We start from the raw sequence: 12337 nt of genomic DNA, 5'->3' as shown, positions 1-12337 counted from the left end.
ATTCATTCATTCATTCATTCATTCATTCATTCATTCATTCATTCATTCAATGTAAATGGGTGCTCTATCTGTATGTACACCTGCACGCCAGAAGATCCCTGCATAGATGGTTATAAGCCTCCATGTGGGTGCTAGGAATTGAACTCAGAAGTGCAGATGGTGCTCTTAACCCCTGAGCCATCTTTCCAGTCCCTCTTCTTTGACTTTTGAGCATACCCTCCCAACACCAACTGGCAACACTCTCTAACAGATACTTCTGTCCATGCCTCAGGCCCAGGTAGGAAGAATATTTGTAGAGGTCCCTCGTAGGAGCCTTTACACAGAGAGGAAACACTGAAGATGATACCGTAAAACTACATATTCATTCATAGAGGAGCAGGCATAAGGCACTATTATACAGACTTCATTTGTATTTAACTTTTGGTCGTATTCATGTTTTTTTGGCCTATGTCTGCTTACTACAACCCCATTCAATTTAAGTTTCAGTGAGGAACAACTTCAAAGAGTCCCCAGAATGATCAATAGGCATCAAGAAAACTATTACCTGCAGAGGTTTGGGTCCTGTAATGTGCTGTGGAGGTGGCAAGGGTGGAGGAGGAGGTGGTAGAGGAGTCATGGAGTTAACTTTGGGCACTCCTGCCAGAGGCGGGCTCTGCTGGAGCCCAGAGACACCAATGGAGGAAGGAGAAGAGCCCAGGAGGGTAAGTGCAACATAGGCGCCAGCTAGAAGAAAAGAAAAAGAGGCTTGCTAGAGAACCACTGTTCTCAAGAAGAGCAGTTTTTTAAACCACCTAAATAAATAAATAAACAAACAAATAAATAAATAAATAAATAAATGAATGAATAAATGAATGAATAAATAAGTGAAGGATCATCTTTCGCCTTTCATTAAGCCTCACAATCCCATAAATTAAAATCTCCTCACTTTAAAAGTTCTAGTCATTTTCTAATTTCTGGCCCCACTGCCCTGCACCAACCAAGTTCTTTCTTCTTGTAGAGACCCCAACCAAAATTCCTCCCATACACACTCCCTATGCACCATCTCACCTAGTATCCCCCCATCTCTTTTCGCTTTGTTAAGGTAGTCTTTCAACGTAGCCAAGAATGGCCTTAAATTCGAGATCCTCCTGGTCTCAGTCTCGGTGCTGGGACTGTCTGGGTGCACTACTATGCCCAGCAACCTTCTTTATCTTGTGAAACTGAAGCACAGCACACTGCCCCCATGGCACACAGCACAATTCTAGCCTTCCACTCTCTGAGACTTCGCACATTCGTTATTTAGTTCCTCATTACTCATTCCTTCTACCTGCCTATCTGTAAAGACTCACTTGTTGACTAGAATATTTTGCCCCTCTTCCGCCTCCAGAGGAAGCTGATAAGGAAGAATGTGAATGGAACAGAATAACATTTAAATGAAATGTGGTCTTAGTAAGATATGGTCAGGAAGGGCAAAGACAGTGAGCTAAAAATGACGCTATCTATTGGGAAACTAACAGTGTCAATACTTGACATCGTGGTAGGGTCTTGCAGCAGTTTAAGTTGACCACTTCATGTTAAGTCTAAAGATGTGGTTTCAGCTGTCTCAAGCTCTACAAATGAAGCCTCTAAGGTCAGTAAACCTGCCAATTTGTCTCAGAGTCCACCAGGTTTCCTATTTCTTTTCTTTCTTTCTTTTTTTTTTTTATTTGCTATGCCCTAAACAACTCACATTTGATAAGCTTCACCACCTCCAGGTGTGAGCTATTGGTCACCATGGTGCCGTTCACCTGTTGGAGGGACAAATAACATTGAGTAATGGTGGTGAAAACCTTTTCCAAATTTAAAATGCCATTTCTTAAGGAAGCCATTCCCAGTGCTTTTTAGTTACCCCTGGTTACTTGTTTACTCAAGTTCACATTATTAGTTTGTTCCAAGCTGGCTTCTAAGTTTTCAGGGATAAGACCCTTGTCTCCATCCACTGACTTTTTAGTTACAGCTGTGGGTATCACAGGCTCTACGGGCTTCATTCTTACTAGCGGAGAAAAAGTCTCTGCAGCTAGGATTTCTTTAATGTGCCAGGACCCCATTCTGTAAAGACAGACCTATATCCAGAAGATTGTCTCATGTCAGCACTGTGTGGAAGACAGACTAAGGTAAGAACCCAAGGGATTGGGTCCTTAACTAGCCTGAGCTAATTCCTTTTAACTTTTTTTTTTTTTCTGTCATTTGTGAAATAGGGATAAATAAAACCTACTCCAGAACTCTTCAAGATTGATGGACTTGAAGAGGCCAGAACACAGAAGCCAGCTATCTTCATCTTTTCCCTGCTATGGCTTCACCCTGATGTAGCAGTTGCCTGAGAGTCAGTAATGAGATGAAGCACAAGGTAGGCCACAGCACTAGGCTGTCCCTGAACCTGCTACCACTGTAAGATGGAGGACAGGTCAAGTTTACTTACTTTGATGATCCGGTCACCCTCTTTCACACCAGCTTTCATGGCTGCACCTCCTGTAGGGACACGGGCTGGTTAGCAGAGTCTTACAGCCACCTCCAAAAGTCACCAAATCTACACCAAAGTCCCTCTTAGATCACTGGCTCTGAAATTTTATATCAGAGCTTTAAATCCTGGGACATCCAGCAACAGGATGACTTTTAATCTAGTGAGGACTGTATGAGGCCTCGCCTAATGCTCTGCTCTTCACGGATCTCAGGGAACAGAGTTCAGAGAGCCAGCTAATGTGGGACACAGGTAGGGCTAGGCTCTGAGAAGGGTTTATTTTTGCCTTATTTGAATGTTTTAAGGCCAGATAAGAGTTATTTCTTATTATTCCATAGGAAACATAATTTTACTATATTAAATATAGTTAGTAAAGTAATATTAAGAAGAATTGGAGAAATGGATTAAAACAATAGCTTTCAAACTGGTGGTTTGTAAGTCTTGAGAAGTTCATAAAGATATTCTCTGGGTTCTTATCATTAAAATAATGATATGATATTCTACTAAAAAACAAAAACCACTAATAGGTTTCTTCATTTGAGATGCACCATATTAAGGCCTTTTGATGTTGGCTGACCAAGAGAGGTGCTCAAAAAAACAGGCTCTTGTACTTTTCAACTAGGGGGTGCAGAGGTTTTGTTCACTATATGGTTGTAAGGAGCTGCTATTTTAGCCTTAATTTATACCCAAGAAGCAGGAGAACACTACAACAAAAACAAGTTAATGAGAAGCATAAATATTATATTTTGTAAATTTGCCATTAAATCTTCTAAGTTGTATTTATCTGTTAAATCCCTCACAAAGCATATCTAGATGCTTCTAGTATATAAACTGTACCCTCTATTTTAGATTTTCAATTTGGGAAGTAAGGTTCTCCCTTATCTAAAATGTACTATTTGGGGCTGGAGAGATGTCTCAGTGATTAACAGCACTTGATATTTTTACAGAGGCCCAGATTAGTACCCAGAATTACTTACAACTGCTTGTAACTCCAGTTTCAGGTAATCCCAAGCTTTCTTCTAGCCTCTGTGGCAGGTATTATTATTGTTGTTGTTGTTTTTCAAGACAGAGTTTCTCTGTGTAGCCCTGGCTGTCCTGGAACTCACTCTGTACACCAGGCTGCTCTTGAAATCAGAGATTGGCCTGTTTCTGCCTCCTAAGTGCCGAGATTAAAGATTAAAGAAGTGTGCTGGTTTTTCTTTTTTCTTTGTTCTTTTCTTTTCTTTCTTTCCTTCCTTCTTTCTTTCTTCCTTTCTTTTTTTCTCTCTCTCTCTTTCTTTCTTTTTCTCTCTCTCTCTTTCCTTTTTTTTTGGGGGGGAGGGTCCAGAGAAGGTTTCTTTGTGTAGCCTTGGCTGTGCTAGAGTTGCTTTGTAGACCAGGTTGGTCCCACAGAGATATGCCTGCCTCTGCCTCCCTGAGTGCTGGGATTGCAGGCTTGCACCATGGCGTCTTGCAGATTTTTCTTTTTTGTTTGTTTTTTCAAACAGGGCCTCACTAGGTAGCCTTGGCTAGCCTGGACCTCTATATGTAGGTTGACTTTGAACACACAGAGAGTTCCAGCTGCTCTGTCTCCCAAGTACTGGGATTAAAAGTATGTGCCACCATGTCTACCTCAAGTTTAGTTTTTTAAATTACTAGTTATTAAAAGTAACCTGATGTTTATATAGTCGGGCAAGATAGCTACTTCCTTTCCAATTTCAAGCTATTTTCCAGTAGTTTTCTGTATATAGCACATTTTAAGAAGACTTATTTATTATATGTGTGTGTACCTCACAATTATTTTATCCTCCAGGCCTCTGTGTGGCTAGAATTCTAAAAGAATTCATTCATTTTCCCCTCGGATTCCCCCATTTCAACAGCCAAGCAGCACTGTTACACACGCAGTGCCCTTTAAGAACTGTCCACTCTTGACAGAAGGGACACAGCACTTACCAGGGCGCACAGACTGTACCAGCACAATGCGGTCTCCACTAACTGTGAAACCAAAGCCATGCTGGTCCTTTTGGATGATGACACAGCGTTGAACAAGACCTGTTGGGGGTAGGAGATAGATGTTTGAGAAGGCAGTCTCACTGCAAGGTCAGTTTATCCAAGCCAGCCAATTTTTTTTAAGTAGCCTTCTCAGACTAATCCAATTCCCCAGATTCACTGTGTCCACATACACTGCTATGATATGTAGCATCCTCAGTGACTGGGAAACCCTGTAACCAACTTTGTAACCCATCTGAGAAGTGACCCTTCTCTAGCGTGCTGAAATAGCTGTCCCTTTAGGCCTAAACGAAGGAGACTGCTTGAAGAAGGGCACAGCTAAATCTAGCTGTGCTCCTTAAGACTAGTATTGAAGATGAGCAAGCCCCTGGATGACTGGGAATTTAAACACAGCAAAAGGGGCACTAAAGCTTGTTGACTAGTGTTACATAGCTGGATAAATCATGATGGTGACCAGGGTTGTTTCCTGGCCAAATACAGGGAATAATGAATGTCAGGAGAAACCCTTTTATTCATACCAATATTCAAGCATAAAATAAAAAGGCAGGGGGTAAAGCAAAGAGCAAGGGAGGAAGGAAAGAAGAAGGGGTGATAGTGGCTACCAACTGTCTTCGCTAAGGATCTTTACCAGATACTGTACATATGTGACAGCACTCTGTGGTGATAGGGGCATGGGCTCTAGAGTTACAACAGAACTGGTTCCAAGCCTCAATTCTGTCTTCACCAAGTGTGAGGTTGGGCAAGTTTCCTAACTTCTCCCTGTGCCTCAGTTTGCTTATTGCAAAATAAGAATATTGTAAAAGCTACTTCCTAGGCAGATATAAAGAGGTAATCGCCATAAAACTCCTGACATAAAACTCAACACAACACGGTGTGCGGTCAACATAAAGTTCAGGTGTTTACATGTGGTGCACAGGATTTCTCTATAGGAGCACACGGCAGTGTCTACTTGCTGACATGCAACCAGGCGGTTACCTGTTGTCTCTGAGGTGTCAGAGGACTGGCGGTGGTGGGAAGGAGATGTGCGTTCAGGTTTGTCTGCCAGAGAAGACAGGCTACTTAACCTAGAGCAGGAGTAAAGAAGACACATTTGTGAGCGGATTGGGGAGAAACCACTGAAAGGGAGCACTGTTAGAGGGGCCCAATCTGGAACAACAAGAGATAACCCACCCACCTTGTAACTGGCCACCCCAACAGGAGACTAGCCATGTCTACACAGCTGATAACACCACCTATCTGGAATCCTAGCTGGGCAGCACACGTATGGTCTCTTTAATACTCAGCAGGGTGTGAAGAAAAATACCCTTTGTAGAGTCAGACAGCAGCAGGAGGGCTGTGCAAACATACATGTGTTTGCTGGGTCTTACCAGGCTGCAGTAGGGCTGAAGGAACAGAACAGGACAGCAGAGAAAAACGAATGCAAGAAAAAGAAACAGCTAGTTAGTGTTAGGTGATGGTTTGCAAAAGGGGAGGAGACTGGAAGGACATGGTGGGCCAGACACACACATACAGAAGCCTCCATGAGCACAACAGCATGGAATGGCTTCATCTCTTTGTCCCTGACAGTCTCACCTCGCTAAGACAGACTGGACAATCAGTGCTAGGGTTTAGGGAAATGGCAAACTGAACTTTTTTTTTTTTTTTTTTTTTTTTTTTAGAGCAAGGGCATATCAATAACCTGAGCTTCTGAAAAGTTCATTTATCTTCTGGAAACCAGTGAAGACTAGGAATCGGGTCTGTTGGTTACCATATATTTCAACCTCACAATCAGCCCCATACGGCTAGCTTGTGGCATCCTGCTCAGAAGCCAAGACTCTAAACCCTCTACATACCACAATCATTTCTTGATTTCTTCTTTAATTAAGGCTGACAGAGTAACAAAATACAAACATAAAACATGGCTGTGGCATGAGTTCACAGCTCCAGGGTAGCAGTTCAGTAGCTGCTACCCTTCCTGAGGCAGTTCCCTCAGGAAGGCAAGGTTCCTATCTTAGCTGTAGTTAGTGACTAAGTGGAAGCTTATGCACAGACTCACTGTGCACAATAGCAGAATCCCAGAAATGATGGTCTCATATCTATATAACAATACAGAATTTGTCCTGATAAAACTGTGTATAAGGAATGATTTCTATGATGCCATTAAGGGAAGAGAGTTATGTGAACATTCAAAGCAGTAGATAAAAAGGAAAATGGTATGTTTGCATATTTAATAAATATAATACGCAAGCATCTACCATATCTTTGCTGAGTACAAAAGAAACAACACTGGTTGTATCTGAGGTGGGAAAGTGGTTGGCTAAAATAGGCACAGGACTGGAGATCTCTCATTACATTCTTTTTGTGCTTAATTCTGAACTGTGTGAAGATACTAATTATTCACGAGAGGCCAGATTAAGTGGCCGACAACTGTAATCCTGACCTTTGGAAGGCTGAAGTAGGAAGATTGCTGAGCTCAAGGCAGTCTGGGCTATATATAATATTTTTTAGACTGGCCTGGGCTACACTGTGAGACTGTAGTCTCAAAAACAAAATCCCTACTTCCCAACCAACCAACCTCATCAACATCACTACCACTACCACTCCCTACACACATTCAGAAATACCAACGGGCTCTTTTCTTCCCCAGAGGAATCCCTCTTACCTGAATAGCTAAGACTGCTTTTTTACTGGCTGATCTTTGGGTCAGAGAAAGGAAGACATAAACAAACAAACAAATAAACAACAATCTAGGATCTAGGAGAGAATGATGCAGGAGAGGACAAAAGAGAAAGAAAACAAAACAACACAAACCAGACAAGACACTGGAGATGGTTAGTTCAAAAGAAAAACTCCAGTAGAGCTAAGGAGTTGATACAGTGATGTGCTTATTATAATGCAAATTCATCAATTTGTCTATCTAAAGTTCTTGTTCTGTACTCAGCAATAATTTCTAGCTAGGCCATTGAACAGGAAGTTTGGCCTGATGTCTGGTGAACTGTTCTACAGGGCCCAGTATCTTACATTTTTCCAACAGGGAATATTATTGAACAGCATTGCTCCAGAGACTGCCAAGGGAATAGGGATACAGACAACTGGATGAGGAAAACTTGAAGTTTTGGCCTAAACCCCAGGAACCAGAAGCTCTCTGTTAGGAAGGGCCTCTCAAAAATGGATTGTCAAGACTGTTTGGTTCTCACTGCTCTACTGCTCTCTTAGTGTACTCACAACATCCTTCTCTCAGTCCCAAACTGGGTCTGAATTCCTACTCACACACTTCCAAAGAATGTCCATTTTTACCTTGGTACACCCAGACATCCTCTTACCTTGTTCTTCTTGACCTAGAAGGAAACTGGATTTGTATATCCCCATTAAAACTCAGAAGGTTCATTTGAACTTGAAAACACTGTTCTGTCTTTGAGAGATGGGAAGTGAGCCTATAACCTTGCATACATCAAGGCTCTCACTGAGTTCAAGCTGGGCTGGATTGCATTTGAGCTGTAGCAATGAATAGGGCTACAGAACTGAAAGCAAGTGTACATTATCCACTGAAGAAGACTTCTGGGGGCATGGACAAAGATCAGCTGACCATGACCAGCCACTATAGGTTCTACTACAAACAAGACAAACAAGCCATAGGCCATGGAAGGCCCGATGAGGCACAAGCAGATGTCACATGTTAGATATTCCTCCTCTCCCTTCCCCTACTAGTAGTGATGAGAGCATTACCCTAAATAGAAGGGCTCTCACCAGGTAAACAAGATTGTTATTAGCTCCACAGAGGCCTAACTATGGGTTTCTGCTTACCAGGAACTTCCCCCAAACTACCAGGAACCTTCCTTAATCCTACCTCAAACATCAACTACTTCAGACAAGGGGATCTAGTGTCATTCTAAACAGCCCGTATCAGTTCAAAGACCTCATCCTGCTGAATGTCTTATAAAATATCTACTTGCTTTTCCACCATAGATAGCCTTTGGCAGTCTGATCCCTAATAAACCTTTCTACCCATAGAGCGATCTGATTTGGTGGTTTCACTGTGTCCTGGCTTATACCATGTAAACAGATGCTTTAAAAACAAAACAAAACAAAAAAAACCTCCAAAAACTAAGAGCTTAAAGAAGGGGAAAAAATGAACAATTAATTGAAGGAAGAAGAAATACCCATGTTAGGCAGGCCTGGTAGGTGGATAGAGGGAACAAACTTTTGGATGATCTTGGTTTCAAGTTTGAGTACACACTTGGAAGGAAGACCTTATTAGGTTAAAATAGGAAAGACTAGGGAGGAAACAAAGGAGAGAATAAAGTAGTTTGACATGAGATTGAGATAGTCAGAAGAAAAAAAATTTTTTTTGTGGTTCTTTTCTCCACCAAAATGTACCACCAAAGTTCAGGTTCCATTTAGTTTCAAGCTGGAGAGTAAAGATTTCCCCTCAAGCACGCACTTTCTTGAGATAGTTTTCTGACAAAAATTATCCAGCTAGAGATTTACAGGCCTGTTAGTGCCTTTTTCTGTTGTAACAAATGTGCTCTCTGTCTCTGTGTCTGCTCCTCCCTCAACACACTCTTGATCAAGAGCAAAGTTTGCCTTGTCCAGAAACTTCAGTTGGAACCCCTATTTCTCAGAGTCAGGGCCAGGAGCCTTACCAATTGAGCTCTCCAAGTCTTCTGGAACTCCTATTTCTAACACTAGAGATTATCCTTTCTTAATGTTATCAGTGACACCTGACACTTCAGTAGGGACACTGCCTCAAGTCTGGATTACTGAACAAACCAATGATCTACCAACAAATGACTGCTACAAACTAAAATTAGCTCATTTGACTCTTACTCTGCCACATCATTCCCTAGGTCCTTCAAGAACACATGGTTCCTCAGCCTCTTTACTGCCTACACAATTATATATGCAAATGCCTTTCCTCAGGGGGATCTTAAACTTTAGACTCCTTCTCTACTTCTAACAGATCCTAAGAAACACTGTGTTTACTTCTGCCTCTAACTTGTGATGGCTTCTACCCATTCTCCATCATGCTCCTTTTTAAAGATATTGGCCAAATCACTTACACCCCTTCTACTCTCCACAAGTTACCTTGGTCCATATTTGAGTTTGAATAATTTCAAACAGCATTAAAGCTGAACGAGCAGGAGGGTGAGTAACACTCTTTATCAGCAGTTCTCAACCTGTGGGTCACAACCCCTTTGGGGGTAGAATGACCCTTTCATAGGGGTTGCATATAAGATATCAGGTATCTTGCAAATCAGATATTTATGGTTCTTAACAGTAGCAGGATTGAAGTTCTGAAGAAGATGAAATAATTTTATGGTTGTAGGTTACCACAACACGAAGAACTGTATGAAAGGATTGTAGCACTAGGAAAGTTGAGAACCACTGATCTAGATCCACTTATTGTTAAATTTGTGTCCTTCCCCCGCCCCCGCTCCTTTCTACTCTTTTTTTTTTTTTTCAGAGACAGGGCTTCTCTGTGTAGCACTGGCTGTCCTGGAATTCACTCTGTAGACCAGCCTGGCCTTGAACTTAAACCTGCCTGCTTCTGTCTCTCAAGTGCTAGGATTAAAGACATGAACTACTACCACCCACCAGCTCTTCCCTTTATCTTTATTATTTATCTGGGTGCAGGCAGAGATCAACCTGTGGTGTGCGTGTGCATGAGTGAGTGGGGTTAGGGGTGTCGAGAGGCTGACATCAGATCCCTTCTGCTGCTCTCCACCTTGTCTGTAGAGAAAGGATCTCTACAGAATCTGGAGCTTACCAGTTTGACAGGGCTGGTTAGCCAGCAGGTCCTTTGTACTGCAGAACTGGATTTTCCATGGGCTCTGGCAATCCCACTCACGTCCCCATGCATGCACAGCAGCTGAGTCACCTCCCCAGCCCACATCTGCTTCTTTTCTACATTATACATTCCTCTCACTAGAAAAACTGTAGAGACGAGTAGGACTGGGAGGGAATGAGGGAGGGGGCTACAGCTGGGATATAAAGTAAATAAACTGTAATTAATATAAAAAAATGAAAATTTAATTAAAAAACTGCAGAGACATCATGACATTTTACCTCTAACTACTTTAGTGTATACTAATTACCTTGAGACTTCTATATGAACTGTGTTATCAGCAACTCGGATAACTTAACTTTGATAGACTATTACCTAATATACAGTAGCAGTCAAGCTTCCCCAACCATATATTATTGTTCTTTACAGCTGCCTCTTAACTGCCTCAGTTCAGGATTAAACCAAAGCTCTTAACATAAATATTTACATACATACACACACATTAATAAAATACATACCTAAAGATACACTCCCTCTCCTTCTCTACCTACTGAGCCCTCTGCACATTGATCACTTATAACAATGATATTTTTTCATGTATATGTTGTATGTGTATGTCTGTGTGTATATGTGTTTGTACAAGAGTATGGAGATTAGAGGTAAATGTTAGGTATCTACCTCAGTTACTCTCCCTCTTATTTTTGAGATAGAGTTTCTTATTGAACCTGGGTTCAACAATTCAGCTAGGCTGTCTGGCCGGTGAACTCCAGGGATTCCAATGTCTCTGCTTTCTCAGAGCTGGGATTACAGATACTCTCAATCAATTCCAGCTTCTTCTTTTTTTTTTTTTTTTTCACTTTTGGAGACAGGGTTCTTCTGTGTAGCCCTGGCTGTCCCGGACTCACTTTCTAGACCAAGTTGGTCTCGAACTCACAGAGATCTACCTGTGATGCCTCCAGAGTGCCGGGATTAGAGGTGTGCATCACCACCACTCGGCTCAGTTCCAGCTTTCCACATGGTTGCTGTGGCTCTGCGTTCAGGTCTTCACATTTGTATAGTAAGCATTTTACTGACTGAGCTGTCTCTCCAACCCCACACAGTATTCCAGCGGTTCAAGCTGACAGTCTTATTGACTGAATTTACCACAATTGGTAAATGCCTGGGGTCTCCTCGTGATTAAAATCAGATTAAGCGTTTTTGTTTGCTTGGGACAGAATCTCACTCTGTACCCCAAACTGGCCTGGAACTCACTATTTATCCCAGGTTAGGCTCAAATCAGTTATCCTTTTACCTTAGCCTGCCAAGAACTATGACTACAGGAGCATGCCGCTGTGTCCACCCAGGCTAAGTGTTCTGAGGCGCTGTAAGTGATGTTGTAGAGCTTGCCCTACCACAGTGACGCCAGAGCAGACTGCCTGAGATTCCTCAGAGGTAAAAATCTATTATATTTGAAATCTGCTATGTGTTTTGAGAATTCTGTTCTCCAACTTTGTTATGTGTTAGTGTGTTGTCTATGCTCTGCCATGTGTGTGCAGGTGACTGTGGAGGCCAGACGAGGGCATCAGACTCCCTGGAGCTTGGTTATAGTTAGCTGTGCGTTGCCTGATGTAGCCACCACTGCTCCCTGAATGTGACACTGCCATCACTCTTGTTTAAGCTGCTAACAAGTAACCACATCCTTTGTTTCTTTTTGTAAAGTCACACATTATAGTTTATTATTCTCTGGCCCCTCGGTGTCCCTCAGAGCTAGCCCATAGCTGTACCACTGAACTGCACCAGAAAACTCTTCCCATCATTTAAAAAAATGTTTAAAATGTTGCCTTTTCTTCCTATAAGCAGTCTATGGTGACTTGTGAAAATGGTTCACTTGACCCAGAACCCTCCTCCTGCCCGCCAAAAACAATCATACAAAAAAGAGGCTCTTTTACAATCACTTTAAGAACACTTATGAAATGGCTGCCCAGGATGTCATAGGTATGCATACTGAAAAGCCATCAAGACAAGAAAGATGTTTCTTCTAGTGCTGAACATAGGGTTGGTGGGCCCCCAAAAAATAACCTCATCTATCTATCTATCTATCTATCTATCTATCTATCTATCTATCTATC

The 12337-nt window shown here is 42.0% G+C and overlaps 1 protein-coding gene across 8 annotated transcripts in view; it reads right to left on the bottom strand.

The window, feature by feature from the left end:
• Arhgef11 (Rho guanine nucleotide exchange factor 11) overlaps positions 1–12337 on the bottom strand; it is a 105271-nt gene that overhangs the window by 46092 nt on the left and 46842 nt on the right. For 7 of the 8 annotated variants that reach the window (XM_055596530.1, XM_055596527.1, XM_055596524.1 and 4 more), the window contains 5 exons: positions 5441–5529; positions 4409–4507; positions 2438–2487; positions 1709–1766; positions 545–723 (listed from right to left, as the gene is read on the bottom strand). In XM_055596530.1, the coding sequence (XP_055452505.1) occupies positions 545–723; positions 1709–1766; positions 2438–2487; positions 4409–4507; positions 5441–5529 (475 nt within the window). Of the gene's footprint in view, positions 1–544; positions 724–1708; positions 1767–2437; positions 2488–4408; positions 4508–5440; positions 5530–12337 lie in introns of those variants that run through there. The other variant, XM_055596529.1, reaches the window with a different exon arrangement.

Source organism: Psammomys obesus, unplaced genomic scaffold (assembly GCF_907164565.1).
Source record: "Psammomys obesus unplaced genomic scaffold, mPsaObe1.curated_primary_1811, whole genome shotgun sequence".
NCBI classification, from domain to species: Eukaryota; Metazoa; Chordata; class Mammalia; order Rodentia; family Muridae; genus Psammomys; species Psammomys obesus.
Note: the sequence above shows the minus strand (reverse complement) of the source record. Positions and strands in the feature narration are given on the sequence as shown.